Source organism: Xyrauchen texanus, chromosome 20 (assembly GCF_025860055.1).
Source record: "Xyrauchen texanus isolate HMW12.3.18 chromosome 20, RBS_HiC_50CHRs, whole genome shotgun sequence".
NCBI classification, from domain to species: domain Eukaryota; kingdom Metazoa; phylum Chordata; class Actinopteri; order Cypriniformes; family Catostomidae; genus Xyrauchen; species Xyrauchen texanus.
Window position 1 is genome coordinate 8190968 of NC_068295.1, and position 20280 is coordinate 8211247.

The following is a 20280-nucleotide window of genomic DNA, read 5'->3' on the forward strand; positions in this document are numbered from 1 at the left end:
CTTCATGTGTCTCCAACAGTTTGTGTTGGACACGTGAGTTTTATGCGGGACTGTTTGTATGTTCCCGCCCCTTTTAAATGACTGTATGAATGCATCAACACGCTCTCCACCTCCCCTCTATCATCGCCTGTGCAGACTCGTGCAGATAACCCAGAGCAGACGTCTGCGCAGGCAAATGGAATATCGTTCGGCTATTAAAGCTGTCTGTCCTGCTCATGAATATTAATTTAGTCACGCTAACGCTGAATCAACTATAGGCTACAAAAATAAACAACATATAACAAATAACACTACACATTCCAAGAGTGTTACAAACAGTATACTTTATTATATCACTTAACGCATTCTCACGCTGAAAAAGTTAGACGCAACGCCAAGAATAGAGCCGAACGCAGGTGTTTTGAGACGCGTTATATGAGTCGAAGACATGCGTCTAAAAACGCGACACTTTTCCAGATGATGTTTACACATACATACAGCGAGGACGGACATTTAAAAAGAAAATTGCACCTGCAAAATCGTTTGGAAAAGTCATAAATTGTTAATGTAGCCTAACTAACTTCCAAGATTTCGACTAAAATAGAAGTTATGGGATATTCTCCTTTTATTTATTTATTTATATTTATTTTTTCAAAATAGTCAATTCAAAACACTTTATAGACACAATCTAAAAACAGATGGTCATGTTTGATGACAGAAGACACAAATGGGTGAAATACCGTCACTAAACTTTGCTAGTCCATTATTTAGCTAACAGTTATGACTTATGTGAGATAACTAGTTTGAGACAACTAGTTTGTTAGAAAAAAGAAATGCCTTCCCAAGTAGCCACACTACTTTCCATTCAATATTAATGCTGACGCTGCTTGGCAACATTTCTGTAGTTGTGTGGGCTAATTAATATTCATAAGTCACGCCCTCATTATAATAGGGATTGGTGTAGTCGTCGCATCTTTCTCAATACTTGTGTGTAATTACCGTTGCGCCCCCTCAGAAACGTAAATCGCTCAAAGTGAAATTTAAGGGATATCATTATACACGACAGTACCTGTCAGCAGCCCATGTTAAATATGTCCTAAGCTTCAACCTAACAATTTGTCTGTCAGCACTCAGAATTTGTACATTAATGTTTCATGCGCTTATCCAAATTACTGTAGGCCTAGTAAAAAAGCAGTTCCTCCGTGTTTTTCGTCACCAAATTTAAAAACAGAGAAAAGTTTTTTTTTTTTTTTTGGTTTCAGTTAACAGCATTAATGGCACAATTGTTATGATAATTAAACTAATGTGAAATTTCCCACAAAACTACCTATTTTTAAGATATATTTTGTTTAGCTTTTTGAGATTTGTGAGTCTTAATGCTTTTCTTTTTCAACTTAATTTTATCCTTAGCTAGTGTAAACCTAAAATATAATTTTTAAACACGTTCTTAATAGTGTACGTCTGAATTAATTTGAAATACGAAATTATGCTTTTCTATAGTTTCAATGACTGTTAGTGCAAGTGTTCTCTAGTGAAGTTTATATGAATGTTGAGAAATTACTGTATTCAGGTGTCACAGTACTGCTAATGCGTCTGTCAGAAATTCAATGATGAATTGGTGCCCCCTACTGATCATGATGAAAACAATCATAAAAAAACTAATCATCAAAAAAATCTAAATTGCTCCAATGCAAGCACATGCAAAAATCACATTTCAAAGTCACTGCAGCTTTATGCCCCCAAGTAAATGGATACAGGCACTGTTAAGCTCCAAAATTGAGCTTATATAGAAAGTATGTGTGTATTTATATACACAGTGCATCCGGAAAGTATTCACAGCGCTTCACTTTTTCCACATTTTGTTATGTTACAGCCTTATTCCAAAATGGATTAAATTCATTATTTTCCTCAAAATTCTACAAACAATACCCCATAATGACAACTTGAAATAAGTTTGTTTGAAATCTTTGCAAATGTATTAAAAACAAAAAACAAAAAAATAACATGTATATAAGAATTCACAGCCTTTGCCATGACTCTCAAAATTGAGCTCAGGTGCATTCTGTTTCCACTGATAATCCTTGAGATTTTCCTACATTTTGATTGGAGTCCACCTGTGGTAAATTCAGTTGATTGGATATGATTTGGAAAGGCACACACCTGTCTATATAAGGTCCCACAGTTAACAGTGCATGTCAGAGCACAAACTGAGCCATGAAGTCCAAGGAATTGTCTGCAGACCTCCGAGACAGATTTGTATTGAGGCACAGATCTGGGGAAGGGTACAGAAACATTTCTGCAGCATTGAAGGTCCCAATGAGCACAGTGGCCTCCATCATCCATAAATTGAAGAAGATTGGCACCACCAGGACTCTTCCTAGAGCAGAACCCAATGGTCACTCTGACAGAGCTCCAGCATTTCTCTGTGGTGAGAGGAGAACCTTCCAGAAGAACAACCATCTCTGCAGCACTCCACCAATCAGGCCTGTATGGTAGAGTGGCCAGACGGAAGCCACTCCTCAGTAAAAGGCACATGACAGCCTGCCTGGAGTTTCCCAAAAGGCACCTGAAGGACTCTCAGCCCATGAGAAACAAACTTCTCTGGTCTGATGAAACAAAGATTGATCTCTTTGGCCTGAATGGCAAGCCTCATGTCTGGAGGAAACCTCATCACCTGGCCAATAACATCCCTACAGTGAAGCATGGTGGTGGCAGCATCATGCTGCAGGGATGTCTTTCAGCGGCAGGAACTGAGAGACTATGGTTCGAGGAGAAGATGAAAGCAGCAATGCACAGAGACATCCTTGATGAAAACCTGCTCCAGAATGTTCTGGACCTCAGACTGGGGTGCAGGTTCATCTTCCAACAGGACAACGACCCTAAGCACACAGCCAAGATAACAAAGGAGTGGCTATGGGACAGCTCTGTGAATGTCCTTGAGTGGCCCAGCCAGAGTCCAGATTTGAACCTGATTGAACATCTCTGGAGAGATCTGAATATGGCTGTGCACCGACGCTCCCTATCCAACCTGATGGAGCTTGAGAGGTCCTGCAAAGAAGAATGGGAGAAACTGCCCATAAATAGGTGTGCCAAGCTTGTAGCATCATACACAAAAAGACTTGAGGCTGTAATTGGTGCCAAAGGTGCTTCAACAAAGTATTGAGCAAAGGCTGTGAATACTTATGTACATGTGATTTGTTTCATTTTTTTATTTTTAATACATTTGCAAAGATTTCAAACAAACTTCTTTCACATTGTCATTATGAAGTATTGTTTGTAGAATTTTGAGGAAAATAATGAATTTAATCCATTTTGGAATAAGGCTGTAACATAACAAAATGTGGAAAAAGTGAAGTGCTGTGAATACTTTCCGGATGCACTGTGTGTGTGTGTGTGTGTATATATATATATATATATATTACACACATCATTTCTTTCCTTCAAAATTTCATGTTTTGTGTTCCAAAGAATTCAAAGACATTTGGAAGAATATGATAATGATTAAATGACAGAATATTCATTTTTGGGTGAACAGTATGATTTTACAGTATGATCATTTTACATATATAACAGATAGATCATCACACGAGGACACAGACTGTTTAAACAGTTGCTTTATAGTGTAAAAAAGAAGACAGAGCATCTGATGGACATCAGCAGGCTAAAGGGGTCGTATTCTGACATGCAGCATGAGGAACGTTTCAGAATGCCGTTGATTTAAGGCACTAATACTGTCCATGATCTGATACAGCTGAATCTCTGGAGAAATGATTACATTGTACCTGCATTCAAATTAGTCCTAAGAGCACAAGAGTTTAATAGATGACCGTAAAAGGCAAACCAATCCCAGTTCCTTTCCTGTTTTGACTCTACCCTGTTCCTATTTAAAATCTGTCTATTTACAGTGGTTTAAAATACTTACCTCCTCCTTATAAATGCATCTGGGACAATAAATACAGTACACTCTATTAATGGAGCTATGAATTTGAGGCACATCATTTCAAGGGATTACAGTTTGAGAAAACCATCACAGGTCTCAGAATATCATAAACTGTAATTGCCATCCTACTGGACAATAAATTAATGGCAAAGAGAGGCGAGAGAATGCGACTAAAGATATCTGTTTGTGTGTTTGCAGAGACGATTTAAAGCCTGGTGCACAAGCCTAGTGGTATTCAGAATGAATATGCCTTCATGTTAAGAACATATTATCGAAATTATCTCAGATTCGCTCTGATGAATGAGCAGAAAAAAAGCACAATGTGCACCAGGCTTTGGGGTGAAACTTATCCATGAGGGTTTTATGATTGACGTATTATGTGAAAGATTAACCGATACATGACAAGAACGGCAGCGTATGCATGTGTTTTTGGAATAGTGATTCTATGCTACTATGTACATGTGCTCTAATGAATGAGTATTACTCTAATAGTAACATTCAGGTCTGTCTGGACTCCCTTGACATGTAGCTTTGACATACAGTTTTGTTTTCACATAGATAGTCTTAATAAGAGTAGTCTGGACACAGATTGGTGAATGAAGAGTTTGCAGCCAATCAGGGAGAAGAACAAAGCACTGAGGTCACAACCTTTTCCCTAAATGGACTGCCTCCTCAATTACCTCACAGTAAAGGTGGCTATTATGGGTAAAAGGTGAGCGCGCACACACACACACACACACACACACACACACACACACACACACACACACACACACACACACACACACACACACACACACAAGATTCATTTTTAAAATGTTAAAGTCTACAGTCATTTAAAGTTACTCAACAAGAACTTAATTTGATGATGGACAAAATCCATTTTCTCTCTTAATTTCTCATCAAGTCCATACAGTAGTGCAGCATTGTCCAAGGGAATTATGTCTGTCCCAGGCAAAAGTCCCATGTGAGCTGTGTTGAGTGTCTGTGTGCGTGTGTTTACACATGTGTTTAAAAGTCTTTTTAGAAGTCTATATCCCAGCCTGAGTTATCATCAGGTGGAGGCTCTTCATTGTCCTCTGGAAAGCTGTCAAAGTTACTGGTGTCTGTGGAGGATGTTACCTGCATAATGGCAAAAAATAAAAAATACAACGGCAGAAAATGTTAGCTTGTGACATCCTGAACATCACGTTTGCAATGTGCTGGCCAAGAATTCATGTCTGTGTACATTTGTAGAATGTGTTTCTGGCCTAACATCGGTCGGCCAATAAGAACTTACATTGGGAATGATGGGGGGCGTCAGTGTCCCCTTCCTCAATCCGTCCCAGTTAAACCCTTCAAACCATCTGTAAACATGTTCATTACATGAGATGACTCATTGAACCCTATCAAGACAAGACTCTTTTTCTCAAACTCAAATCTCAAACTCACTTGTGCTTTTGGATGTCTTTGACACCGTTTTTCAAGTTTCCTAGTCTTTCAGAGGGAGCATCTCTGAGAACAAAGAAAAAAGACAGGGCAATTTCAAGTCTCCAATTCACTTAACCTGCTTGTTTTTTGGATTTGTGGGGGAAACCAGAGCAACCAGAGGAGTTGATAAGAGCCACTAATAGAACAAATGTTTTTCCCCACTCTTGATGTACATACCTGCATAGCTTTTTGATGAGATTGGCAGCATTTTTGGTGATTTTTTTGGGGAATTCTATCATGTCAATGCCTCTAAGAATGATGTTGTATGTTTTCATTGGATCAGGACCTGAAAAAGGAGGACTGAAAAATATAAAGGAAAAAGGAAAAAATAAAAATCACTTTGCATGTGTATAAATTTGTAATCATAATACTTACTGATATTTAATGGAGTAATTTACCCCTCTGTCTTACCTGCCGGTCAGTAACTCGTACATGAGTATACCGAGAGACCAGTAATCTGCAGAGATATCGTGTCCTTTGTTCAGGATGATCTCTGGAGCCACATACTCTGGAGTACCGCAGAACGTCCATGTCTTCTTCCCAAAGCCGATCTTCTTAGCAAAGCCAAAATCCACCTTGAACATATTTACACACAAGATTTAAGTTAGGCTTTTTTGTCACTTGAGGTCTCTTAAATTCAGACCTCTTTAAGTGAACCAAAAAAATTAACTGAATGTAAAAACATCCAGTTCTCTTTGCATTTACATTGTCACTGGCCTTTAAAGTGGATCTCTTTTTGGTCAACTTTGAGATTCTTTTTGAAGTTGACAATATTTCATTTGTATGGTAATGCTTTGTATTATGCGAATGTAAAAATGGAATTAACCTTGGGCCTGTTATAAGTGAATCCAAACAATATTTGTTACACTGGCACTATTTATTGTAACTTTTCATAAATGCATTTCCAGTGGCCCCAGAAGTATTTGGACACTTAAGCCAAATGTATGAATTTCAATGCAAGAATATGCAAATATCAAGTGGCATCTGTAAATAATTCGAATCAGGTGGTTTTTGGTGGATGTATAAAACAGGTGGTTTTTAGTGGATTTATAAAGTTAGTTTACCTCAAGTTCACACAATTGTCCTAGTAGAATAATCACAGGTAAATTTCATCATATTAACTGTGGGCATGTTCCACTAAGTAACCCGGAACTATCAGAATAATTTTTGTCTTCATTTTGACCAGTATATTATTGGTTTTATTGTTTTGCTTGAAACATGGACTTGAGCATCTCTCTTAATGAATGGCACTTATTTAGATATTTTGCAATCTAATGAAATGACATTAATACATTAATACAAGTGTAACTTAAATGTCCAAATACTTTATCATTGTGCGACCCCATGTCCACAAGCATGGACGTTGTATTTTGGCTTCGCTAAATACAAAGCATAATTTAATTTTATTAATTAATTAATTAACTGACTGAATACTGTTCACAAGACTCTGGACTGTCATTTAAGGGTTAAACTTCTGGCGCACCGAGCCACATGACATGTTGCATGTTGTCGATTTCTTTGAAGTGCTTCAACAGGCATAGGGCCAACAAAAGTGCCTCTGGCAAGAAACCTCTAAGTTTTTTCATTAAAAACTCTTTGGGTGTAAAGAGTAATATCCCTTGTTTGTTTAATGTGCCACTTTAAAAATCCATTAATGTTTCATGTGTCAGCATGCTGATAAGCATGATGCCCACATACGTGGATTTTGGCACCATATTCCCTCAACAGTTGAAAAGACACGAATGCTATTTTATAAATGAGATTAATAACTTAAACATTAACACATCTGTGGGTCATTCCGCATCATTTTAAAACTGAACTATTTCTTCCCAGGATGGTACTGCGAAAGGCTGCCTTGGTTTGGAGCTCTTCAGTTATTTTGTTGTTTTTGTTTGTTTGTCCATTGTTTAGTAACCTTTTTCCTGTCAGTTTTACCAGGAAAGAACTGCTGAACATTCGGGAGCATACACCAGACAACATTTTCCCGGTTTTTCGAAATATTCAGGCTTGACATTTTAGTCAAGAGGCGCAGCTGTGTTTAAACGCGCTACGAGACACAGGCGAGGTACAGTAGACGAGCCGGTGCGCTGGTGAAGCACAGCGCTGCAACAGCTGACTGATCAAATCACAGACACAGAACAACAATACCCAGACTCATTTATTATTATTCTTGGGGATTTTAACAAAGCAAATCTCACACGTGAACTGCCCAATTACAAACAGCACATTACATGCCCCACCAGAGGCTGGAATATACGGAGCAGCTTTGAGACTCTCTGACCACTGTCTGGTTCATCTTCTTCCAACCTACAGGCAGAAATTAAAATCAACCAAGCCAGTAGTAAGGACTGTACAGAGATGGACACAATGAAGCAGAGCGGGAACTACAAGCCTGCTTCGATTGCACGGATTGGAGTGTTTTTGAGGCTGCAGCCACAGACCTGGATGAGCTCACAGATATGGTTACATCATACAGTATATCAGTTTTTGTGAGGATAAGTGCATCCCTACTAGGACTTATTTATGATTCAATAGTGATAAACCATGGTTTACAGGGAAACTAAAACATCTTTGTCAAGCTAAAGAGGATGTTTACAGAGGTGGGGATAAAGTCTTGTACAATCAGGCCAGAAACACACTGAATAGGGAAATCAGAGTGGCTAAAATAAGTTTTCAGCTAAAGACCCTGCATCAGTGTGGAGTGGCATGAAACAACTCACAAATTACAGGACTCCTACCCCCAACCCTGTGGTGGACCAACAACTGGCTGACGACCTGAATGTGTTCTACTGGAGACTTGAAAGGCACAATCTCACACCCCACACCCAATATGACCTTCACTTCACACAAACACCAACACCTCCTGCAATCCCCCTGCTGCTATTCAACCTACTGAACTTTAAGATCTGTGAAGATGATGTGTGCTGGGTTTTTCGGAAACAAAAGACAAGGAAGGCTTCGGGCCCAGATGGTGTCTCACCAGTGTGTCTTCGATCCTGAGCTAGCCAACTGGCAACCATGTTCACACAGATCTTCAATAGATCACTGGAGCAGTGTGAAGTCCCATGCTGCTTCAAATGCTCAATCATTATCCCTGTCCCCCAAAAAAAAAAAAAAATCACAGGACTTAATTACTACAGACCTGTCGCCCTGATGTCTGTGGTCAAGAAATCATTTGAGAGACTGGTGTTGGCCCACCTGAAGAACATCACCGGACACTTTCTAGATCCCCTTCAATTTGCTTATCAAGTAAACAGGTCTGTGGATGATGCAGTCAACATGGGATTGCATCATATCCTGCAACATCTAAACAGACCAGGGACATATGCAAATATCCTTTTTGTGGACTTCAGTTCGGCTTTCAACACCATCATCCAAGCTATACTCCAGAACAAATTACACCAACTCTCTGTTCCCACGTCTATCTGTCAGTGGATTACCAGCTTTCTGACGGACAGGCAGCAGCTTGTAAGACAGGGGAAATTCACATCCAGCACCTGTACAATCAGCACTGGTGCCCCCCGGGGATGTGTGCTCTCCCCACTACTCTTCTCCCTCTACACCAATTACTGCATCGCCAAGGACTCCTCTGTCAAGATCCTGAAGTTTGAAGATGACAACACTGTCATCGGCCTCATCCGAGATGACGATGAGTCTGTATACAGTAGGGAGTTTAAACTGCTGGATGTCTGGTGCAGTCATAACAGCCTTGAGCTGAACACGCTCAAAACGATGGAGATGATTGTGGACTTTAGGAGGAACACCCCAACACTGACCCCCCTCACCATTCTAAACAGCACTGTGGCAGCAGTGGAGTCATTCAGGTTCCTGGGAACAACCATCTCACAGGTCCTGAAGTGGGAGACAAACATTGACTCCATTGTGAAAAAGGCCCAGCAGAGGTTGTACTTCCTTCACCAGCTGAGGAAGTTCAACCTGCCACAGGCGCTGCTGATACAGTTCTACTCAGCAGTCATTGAGCTATGAAACCAGACATACGAAGAACGACAGTTCGGTCTGCTGAGAGGATTATTGGTTGCCCCCTGCCCCCCTTCAAGAACTATACACTTCTAGAATGAAGTGAATAACTCTGGACCCCACTCACTCTGCTCATTACCTTTTTGAACTGTTGACTTCTGGCCGATGCTACAGAGTTCTGAGCACCAGAACCGTCAGGCACAGGAACTGTTTTTTTCTCTCAGGCTATCCATCTCATGAACAGTAAAAATTACCCCACTGAGCAATAATTTTGTGCAATACACAGTTTAGTCTTTTTATATTTATCCAACACATCTACCTCTTCTGCCATTTCTGCCATTTTATTCCTCTGAAAAAAATGAATTGCACTATACATAACAGATTTATATTTTGCACTGTAGATAACAGATTTGTATTAGAATTGCACTATGTATGTTGCAAATATATTTGTTGTTGTTTTTTTGCTTATTTATTATGTGCTACTTGTTACAAATCAAAAAGGACAATGGAAAATGCACTCAGCAGTCACGCTCAGGTCTCAGGAGGCTATGGGGTCCACCTTATGCTGTGCTTCCCTTGAAACTTTTGAAAGGGTGGGTACTGGGTGTCAACATGGGTGGCTTTATATGACACAGAAAACTCTTCCTGTTCTCACCAGTTTGGCATAGCCTCTGTGGTCCAGTATCAGGTTCTCTGGTTTGAGGTCTCTGTATATGATGCCTTTGGAATGCAGGTAAGCAAACGCCTCCACCACACATGCTGTGTAAAACCGTGTAGTTGAATCATCAAAGTTCCCCCTGTGATTAGAAAATAAATAAATAACACTTTACAATAAGGTGGTATTCGTTAACATTTGTTAACACTATTAGTTAACATCAAAATGAAAAATATTTTTACAGAACTTCTTAATGTTGCTTAATGTTATTTTCAACATGTACTAATAATGAATTCAAAATTGTATACATTAATATTAGTTAATACATTAACACTAACCAAGATTAATAAATGATGTACATTTTTGTTAGTTTTAGTTATGATAACTAATGCAAATACTGATGTTAAAAAATGAAACCTTATTGTAATGTTTTCCTCAAAAGTAGATTGTTGTGATGAAATACAGACAGCAACCAAACGAGAGAACATACTGATAAAGAGTAAATGAAGGCAGCTCTCACCTGTCTCTGAGGATTGTCCACAATTCTCCGCCTAGACATGCCTCCATCAGCATGTAGAGGTATTTACTGTCCTTAAATGTCCTGTAGAGTCTACAATAACAAAAGGAATAGTCCGAAACTACATTAAAAGACATTCTAAATCATGAAATTATGGATGTAATATTTTTTGTAATAGGAGAATATGCTCATTTTCAAGTAAAAACTGGAATGTCCATTTGTTTTGTTTTTTAAATACGTTTTATTGCATAAAATAGCAATTTTAACAGCACACCGAAAGGCTTTTTGCAATATAAAAATAAGTTATAAGTTTCACAGTTGGGGGTGCAGCGTTTTAAACCTATTCCAGTGCTCAAATGAACTTTGTCTGAATTTTGTCTGCTAGGGACAGTGTACAGTAAGATAGTATGGATAAGTTGAGATCAGACACTAGTATACAGTCAAGACTTGTTGGTGCCTAATTGTTGATATTACAGCAGCTATAGTTAATAGCATACAATGCTATTATACACTTTCAAGGGTAAAAGAACATCCGCTTATTGTCACATTTCTGATGTAACAGCTAAAACTACCTACAGTACACCACGCTTGATGTTAATGACTTTAGTCATTAATCAGGGCATCAGCTGTCAGAATGGTTGAAGTTTTATGTAACAGATGCAAGGTGCTGGAGGTACCTGACAATAAAATCTGAATGCGCCTCCTGCATGATGAGTTTTTCAGAGCGGATGTGCTCCTGCTGTCTCGTGTCCACAATGTGACGCTTCTTCAGGATCTTCATCGCAAACGTCTTCACCTCATCACTCTTGAGCTGGACCTGAGAACAAAACAAGAGGAGTAGGGAGTATCATTTGTGTCATTAGCTTAGCAAATAATTGTTTCCTTGATTGTTAAGAACACACAATAGGCCAAAAATAAAAATACAATCTTAATCTGCTGACATAATAATTTGGAAAACATAAATACACTTGTTTATACAATAAAAATAAATATTTTACACATTTAACATTCACAGTACCAGTTCAACCCGTCCAAATCCTCCAACTCCAAGAGTGTCGATAATGTTGAAGTCAGACAGGCTTAGGTTTGAGAAGAAGGAATTCTCTGCTTCGTATCTGCATTTCAAAAAGCAGAACATTTGTGATGAATGAGTGGAAGAACAGATGGAGGGAGTTTTTCCTTTGTCTGTCCAGTGGAACAACAAACAAAATCTGTATTTCTTCCCAAAAATATCTGTCCTCTGGTTCTTTTTCCCCTTAAATCTCTGATGTTTAATCTAGTAAAAGTCAGTGGTGTACCACATTCCTTGTCTGTTGCCATCGTCAGTTAAAGGGATAGTTCACCCAAAAATGTAAATTCTCATCATTTACTCACCCACATGCCTCAATAATTGTAAAGATTTTTAGAAGAATAATTCAGCTCTGTAGGTCCATACTATGCAATCGAATAGTGACCAACACTTTCAAGCTCCAAAAAGCACATAAAGTCAGCATAAAAGTAATTCGTATTTCTCCACTGTTTAAATCTGTGTCTTCAGAACGAAATTATTGGTGTGGTTAGGAAACAGATCAAGTCCTTTTTATTATAAATCTCCACTTTCACATTCCTTGGCAAAAAGGGTTGAAATGTTGATCTGTTTCTCATCCAAAGTGATTGCATCACTTCAGAAGACATGGATTAAACCACTGGAGACATATGGATAACTTTTATGCCTTTATGTGATTTTTGGAGCATCAAATGTCTGACCACCTTTCATATGCACCTACAGAGATATTGTTCTAAAAATCTTAATTTGTGTTCAGCAGAAGAAATAAAGTCATACACATCTGGGTTGTCATGAAAGTGAGTAAATTATAAGATAATTTTCATTTTTGGGTGAACTATCCATTTTGTGCATAAAATATAATGCTGGCTTGACTGAATGAGCTCTAGCGGTAGTCTTTTGCTTGCACAAATTGCTCCCTGGTGTCACACAGAAGTTATGTTTTTCCATGCATATTGCCTGGACAATGGAGGGGGAAATCTTTTCTGGGTCAGAAATGTGGATAAAGGCTGTTGAATGCTGGGATGTTCTGCAGATACAGAGCAAAAATAAATAACCCCCAAGCTATTTGAAGCTTACACTTGTATACATGTCAATGATGTATAGTAGATGCTGACTGTGGTTCTGTTCATACGGCACCCAATCAATCTTTTAAAATTCAGTTGGGGCTTCGAGTGGTCACTTTGGATTTGGAATGCAGACTTAACATTGTAACATTTTTGTACTTTTATTCATTTAGCAGATTTTATCCAAAGGGACTTACAAATGAGGAACATAGCAATTAATTTGTCATACAAAAGCCAACATCATCTGCAGTATTGCAATTCCAAGTTCCAGGCCTAAAATAGTACAGAAGCTAGAGCAGAAGACATTAATAAAAAATAAATCATTTAAAATCTTTCTAATATTTTTTCTTTCTAATATTTTTTTTCTAAATCCTTAAAATACAAATAGAGAGAGAGAGCGATAGAGAGAGAGAGAGAGAGAGAGAGGGGGAGGGGGAGACTGAAGGAAGAAAATAATGTTTTTTTAATCATCAAATGAACTGATGATGGGTTCAGAGGTCATATAAATGCACTGGTCTGATAACTGTCTCCAAGAACAAGAGCAGCTCATCATAAACATGAGTCTGAACATGTCTGATTCTGAATAGGTTTTCAAATGCAAGCATAAACCCAGTCAGCCAAAACATAAATGAGATTAAAGATCCCATAAATGAATACACTGTGGGTGTTTTGGACAGACATGGCTATCTGAAATGGATTATGATGTTGTTAACTTCCAGCTTATTATTATTATTATTATTATTATTATTATTATTATTATTATTATTTTAATCAGTATGCATAACACTATTTACAGTACTAGTTTCTGGACAAATGCCCACAGAAATCAACAAAATAATCAGTTTTAAAACGGCTTTGATAAAAAATAAACCCTGAAGCCACTGTTGATAGAGCACGTGTGTGACACTGCTTCAGGCTCACAGTTCCTATAATTCTTTACGAATAAAAAGACTGCCAACACTCACTCTCAACTAAAGAGCGAATTTTATTGACCACATGGTGGAAATAAAGAGCTTTATTTCTCTAAATGCTATTGTGATGTATAGAAACAAACTTGTCAGACACTGACTTTTCTGTCAATGTTTAAAAATGGAACAAAACAAGAGTAATGGCATGTCTTAAAACTTGGTTAAAAATTACCTGGATGACTAAAACTGTAAGCTTCTTGACAGTCAGTCTACTACTATTGTGAAAGGTTACTCAGTCGCACAAAAACTGCAGCTGAGTACTGACACTTTCAGTACATCATTCTGTAGCTGTTTTTTAATTGAAGGATGAGTCTAAATTGTTTTTTAATAATAATAATAGTAATATTAACAACAATTCTATAAATTTTATATATATATATATATATATATATACAGTGAGGAAAATAAGTATTTGAACACCCTGCTATTTTGCAAGTTCTCCCACTTAGAAATCATGGAGGGGTCTGAAATTGTCATCGTAGGTGCATGTCCACTGTGAGAAACATAATCTAAAAAAAAATCCAGAAATCACAATGTATGATTTTTAACTATTTATTTGTATGATACAGCTGCAAATAAGTATTTGAACACCTGAGAAAATCAATGTTAATATTTGGTACAGTAGCCTTTGTTTGCAATTACAGAGGTCAAACGTTTCCTGTAGTTTTTCACCAGGTTTGCACACACTGCAGGAGGGATTTTGGCCCACTCCTCCACACAGATCTTCTCTAGATCAGTCAGGTTTCTGGGCTGTCGCTGAGAAACACGGAGTTTGAGCTCCCTCCAAAGATTCTCTATTGGGTTTAGGTCTGGAGACTGGCTAGGCCACGCCAGAACCTTGATATGCTTCTTACAGAGCCACTTCTTGGTTATCCTGGCTGTGTGCTTCGGGTCATTGTCATGTTGGAAGACCCAGCCTCGACCCATCTTCAATGCTCTAACTGAGGGAAGGAGGTTGTTCCCCAAAATCTCGCAATACAGGGCCCCGGTCATCCTCTCCTTAATACAATGCAGTCGCCCTGTCCCATGTGCAGAAAAACACCCCCAAAGCATGATGCTACCACCCCCATGCTTCACAGTAGGGATGGTGTTCTTGGGATGGTACTCATCATTCTTCTTCCTCCAAACACGGTTAGTGGAATTATGACCAAAATGTTATATTTTGGTCTCATCTGACTCACATGACTTTCTCCCATGACTCCTCTGGATCATCCAAATGGTCATTGGCAAACTTAAGACGGGCCTTGACATGTGCTGGTTTAAGCAGGGGAACCTTCCGTGCCATGCATGATTTCAAACCATGACGTCTTAGTGTATTACCAACAGTAACCTTGGAAACGGTGGTCACAGCTCTTTTCAGGTCATTGACCAGCTCCTCCCGTGTAGTTCTGGGCTGATTTCTCACCTTTCTTAGGATCATTGAGACCCCACGAGGTGAGATCTTGCATGGAGCCCCAGTCCGAGGGAGATTGACAGTCATGTTTAGCTTCTTCCATTTTCTAATGATTGCTCCAACAGTGGACCTTTTTTCACCAAGCTGCTTGGCAATTTCCTCGTAGCCCTTTCCAGCCTTGTGGAGGTGTACAATTTTGTCTCTAGTGTCTTTGGACAGCTCTTTGGTCTTGGCCATTTTAGTAGTTGGATTCTTACTGATTGTATGGGGTGGACAGGTGTCTTTATGCAGCTAACAACCTCAAACAGGTGCATCTAATTTAGGATAATAAATGGAGTGGAGGTGGACATTTTAAAGGCAGACTAACAGGTCTTTGAGGGTCAGAATTCTAGCTGATAGACAGGTGTTCAAATACTTATTTGCAGCTGTATCATACAAATAAATAGTTAAAAATCATACATTGTGATTTTTGGAGTTTTCTTTTAGATTATGTCTCTCACAGTGGACATGCACCTACGATGACAATTTCAGACCCCTCCATGATTTCCAAGTGGGAGAACTTGCAAAATAGCAGGGTGTTCAAATACTTATTTTCCTCACTATATATATATATATATATATATATATATATATATATATATATATATATATATAAATAATTGATTTATCTATTTATTTTTGCATTCGTCAGAATCCCACAGATACTGTCGAGAGACTTTAGGTTAAATATAACCAACTCGTTTTTTCCCCATTTTATAGGTGCTGTAAGTGATTTTTTCATGGAAAGATATGCAAAAAAATGTCCTCCCTGAAAGATATTAATGAAATAAGTGCCCTGAGTTATCTCACTGGTCTCTGTGACAGCTATAGACTCTCTAAACAGCAAACAAAAATGTGTCTGCGGGCCACAGACAATGACACTTTATGTCTGTCAATCATTTTGCACATTATCATAGTATTGTAGTTGCAGTGATTTATTGAGGCATAATGCCATTTTTTATGCCATGTTGCTCATAACAGTTGTCAGTTGAGGGCACTATTTCACTACTGTTGTTTTTAAAATCCACTTCTGCTCTCAATAAAACATATCTTGTTTTAAGGGTGTTTCGATATTTTTACGGGACACCAATTAAATTAAATTAAATAAAAAATACAAAGAAGCTTATTTTTTTTTTTTTTGCAATGCAGATCTAATCTAAAAACAATTGATTATATAAGCAGGCCTGTAAACACCACTGACCTGTAGCTAAATGTATAGATGCAATGAAAGGTAATAAAATAAACTTCAACAGGGGGGGCCAGATATAACTACAGACAAAAGTTACAAACATACCCTTGAGATTTGGTACTATAAATATGTAGTTTAGGGTGTATTTCGTCTCATTAGAGTGTTCTCTATCTGTCAGCGTAGCGGCTGGAGATTTATTTATTAGTGGCAGGTTTGTAGTTTAGATCACAGTGAAAGCAAGTGCAGGAGGTGACAGCTTTAGATGTGTCTTAATAAGCTTTAATCTTTGACAGTCACACAGGCCACAGACACCTTTTCATTATATATCTGCAATATTTTACATTGCAGATGAGCTGATAAGAGTAAGAAAAGTTTCTATTTCTGTAAGATGAATGAGATAGGGGATTTTTGAGGGAAATGAATTCCTAAGCTGCTGCAGAATCCGCCTCTCTCGCTCTCTCTCTCTCTCTCTCTGTGTCACATTTATCTGAGCGGATTCATTTCTCATCACTGCGCAATGATTGCATCTCTCTCTTATCATGTTTCTTGTGATTATGAACCATTGCAGACAGCTCTTATGTAATGTGTATTCTGTATGCTCTTACAGCCTTTCCTATGTCACAGTAGTAGTACACACATTTGCGTAAGGAAAAAACTTGAATTAAAATATAATTCTATTAATATGAATTGTAACTGAAACGACTCATTCAGATTGGTTTAACTGGCATAATTAAATATAATAATTGTAATAGTCTCACATACCCCGACTACTGATAATCGACAGAAAATCTGGTCCACATTGCAGCTTATTCTTTGCCAAGAACCACCCAATTAAACAGGAAGGGCCATCTGACCAACATATAAAGTTCACTTGTTTTTGCGTGATGTATAGAGGCAGGACATAACCCTGAGAGGAAAGCAGAATATATCAAAAATATCTCTTTTGCTACAAAGACTCCATTAACACCTGTGTTTCAGGTAATCCAGTCAAGTGGTCAGCAAAATGGTCCAAAACGTTTTGTGATCGGATAACAAAAACCTCATATGGAGGTAGTCAAATAGCATGTGACCAAATCACATTTCAAGTGTAAACGCTAGTCCGTCCTGATGCCTCCATGACAGCAGCAAAGCTCCACCCCTCACCTGTCAATCAACATCTGCATGAGTTTTAAACTTTGCAGGTATTATGCATCTTTAAAAGGAAATAATCATCCAATCGGAAAATTTGAAAACGCGCATACATACATTGCGTGCTTATATTGTATATACCCAAGAACTTCATGGAACTTCTTCAGTGTGTCTGATATCAACATACAGGGACACAGATGAGAATCACACACAGCTAAAGCTCACTTAATTCACACAGTATACTCCACTAAAATAACAGGGAATTTTTATCGAAATGTCACATTTGTGCTTAGATTAAATTCAAGTATAATAAGCAGAAACAATGCCCGGCTTTCTTTGTCATTTTAATCATCATACAAAAAGACACTTACATAGTAAGTGATTTCAGTCATAAAATCAGAGACCCTCCCCTTGAAATCAACACAAGTGGTCACAGAAGACACATTTGAGACTGCATGTTAATACCAGGTGTAAATGTAAATGTCTCGCTTGTACACTTGTGATCAAATCACCCAAAATGCATATTAATACCAGGTGTAAAAAAGTTTCAATGCCATGAACCTTACTCACATCAGTTTGTTTCTCTTTGAAACTTTGTTTCTCATTGAACATAAAAACATGTACCTGAAATGGACAGTTCACTCAACAATGACAATTCTGTGACCATTCACCCACATTTATGTTGTTCCAAACCTGTATAACTTTATTTTTTGAAACACAGAAGATTTTAGGCAGAATGACAGACTCAGTCACCATTCACTTAAATTGTATGGAGAGAAAAAAGTTACGATGAGAGTAAATGGTGACTGAGAATGAAATAGTACCTAACATCTTGGTGTGTTCTATGAAAAAAAGTCAATCATACAGGTTCACATCATGAAGGTGAGTATGTGATGACAACATTTTCCTCCTTTTTGGATGAATTATCCCTTTAACTCCTGGAAAATTGTATATGGCCAGCTAATCAGAGTGGAGCTTGCTGATTTTAGAAAGCTCCTTCAATTTTTCTGTGCAGTATGCATCAGATGGTCCATGGATGTGATGGCTGAGGTTGAGACTAGCATACTCTCTGCAACACTTATGACAGTGTTGTGTAATGACTCATTTTAATGACTCGTGTTGTTCATATTATTAAACATTTTTTTCCAGTGGTGTACTACAGAAACATACTGTATATGCTTTCAGAACTGAAAACTATTGTTTTGGGTGCAAGAAACCTTGATTAAAATTATAAGTGGAGCTCAGGAAAGAAAATAAGATAATAAAACATGATGATATGACACTTTTAAAAGGTTTTCAGAAAAGATTTCACCTACTTTGCTTTTGCCTCTGCATCTTCACAGCCTTTGTTAGACACATCTTCCAGACCTCCAATCAAGTGTTTGTACGAGCTAAAAAATAAAAATGGCACAAATAGCATTTTTTAAACAATTTCATCTTTGTGACGGTGTTCTATTTATCAAAGGTTTAATTTTCAGCCTGATCTCATGACAGTCATGTTCCTATGGCCACATTTTTGTGAATCAAAATTTCCCAGTGAAATGTCCAGCAGGAGGCGTCAAAAGCGAGTGAAATGGTGCTGTAATTAGACGAGGTGAATGTTAGATGTTTTAATCACTAAAACGTACCTCCCTAACCTAAAACTTTAACATAAACCTAACCAATAGTGATCGTAAATTAAATAAGAGGTAGACACAAAACACAAATCACTCTACTAGGTGAGCTACTGCTTCCGCAGAAGTTAACCAAGCTGGAATAAATGAGTAAATGTAGGTGGGTCTGTAATAGAAGCATTAAAATTGATTATTTTTCAAATCGTGTTTCGCTATTATAACTTAGCAGTGTGTGAGTAATTATACATGTTAATAAAGTTATAATCAGCCATTGTAGTTGTGATTTGTGTGAAAGTGACTGAAATACAACATTGGTTGACAATGTTCTTAGTCAGCTGTCATTCAATTAAATACACTTCATAAAAGGAATGTTTTACACGAAAAGGAAAATTCTGTCATTATTTAATCACTCTCATGTTGTTATTTTTTCACACAAAACACAAAAGTAGATATTTTTGAAGAAACATCACACAGCTCTTGCCATACAATAGTTGTGCCAAAGCTTGCATCTAGCCCCTGTCTGTGTCCAGATTAAAATGGCCAGTCAATGTCATTGAAACCAAAAAGGAAATAGTACAACAAATATGGCAGCAAGCAAAATGCAAAGATCAATAAAACAGAAACCAGATCAAAGCAAGAAACATGCTGATACAGACGGCGAACGAGAGGCAGAAGGGTTGGCCATTGGAAGATGCTGTGCTAAACAGACTTGGAGGAAAGTTATCTCGCCTCAGCCATAAACAACATGAGAGATGATTTCTTATCCAAATTTGATGATGTCCTGTCTGCAATTCAATGAATAAAAAATTGATTTCAAGAATTTTCCACAAGACTTTTGGAAGCTGAACAAAGAATTGGCAACAACGAGGACAGTGTCTTAAAACTAAATATTCTCTTCAAAACTTGACGACTTGGAGAACCGTCGTCATTGAAGGTTTCTAATAGTCCTTTACGATTGTTGCTTGTCAGACTGTATGATATGAACGCATTGATATCGCCATGGAACACTGTGCGACATTATGTCAGACTGCACGATATCGTAGCCGACTGTGGTCTTCATCTTGTTTTAAAGATGTTTTGATATTTTTACAGGAAAACAATAAAAAAATATTATTAAGAATATGATTTTTGCCCTAAGATCAAAGATCTTGCTAGAAAAAAATTTATTATTATCCAACGTGAATTTTCTTGATAAAATTTTTTAGTAACGTGCATGTCAAATGACTAGAAATGGCACTTTAAAACAAGATCAGTTTGATTTATCTTGTTTTGAAAAACAACACTGCATAAGATATTTAGGTT

General features: G+C 37.8%; 1 protein-coding gene across 3 annotated transcripts in view; it reads right to left on the reverse strand.

Annotated features, from left to right (window-relative positions):
- Positions 1–3508: 3508 nt before the first annotated feature.
- Positions 3509–20280, reverse strand: part of prkg1a (protein kinase cGMP-dependent 1a) — a 78374-nt gene continuing 61602 nt past the window's right edge. For all 3 annotated transcript variants that reach the window (XM_052151293.1, XM_052151294.1, XM_052151292.1), the window contains exons 9-18: positions 18682–18756; positions 11558–11654; positions 11217–11356; positions 10543–10632; positions 10023–10164; positions 5801–5964; positions 5567–5689; positions 5351–5413; positions 5199–5265; positions 3509–5041 (exon numbers count right to left, since the gene is read on the reverse strand). In XM_052151293.1, the coding sequence (XP_052007253.1) occupies positions 4943–5041; positions 5199–5265; positions 5351–5413; positions 5567–5689; positions 5801–5964; positions 10023–10164; positions 10543–10632; positions 11217–11356; positions 11558–11654; positions 18682–18756 (1060 nt within the window). In that variant the 3' untranslated portion in view covers positions 3509–4942. The remainder of the gene's footprint in view (positions 5042–5198; positions 5266–5350; positions 5414–5566; positions 5690–5800; positions 5965–10022; positions 10165–10542; positions 10633–11216; positions 11357–11557; positions 11655–18681; positions 18757–20280) is intronic.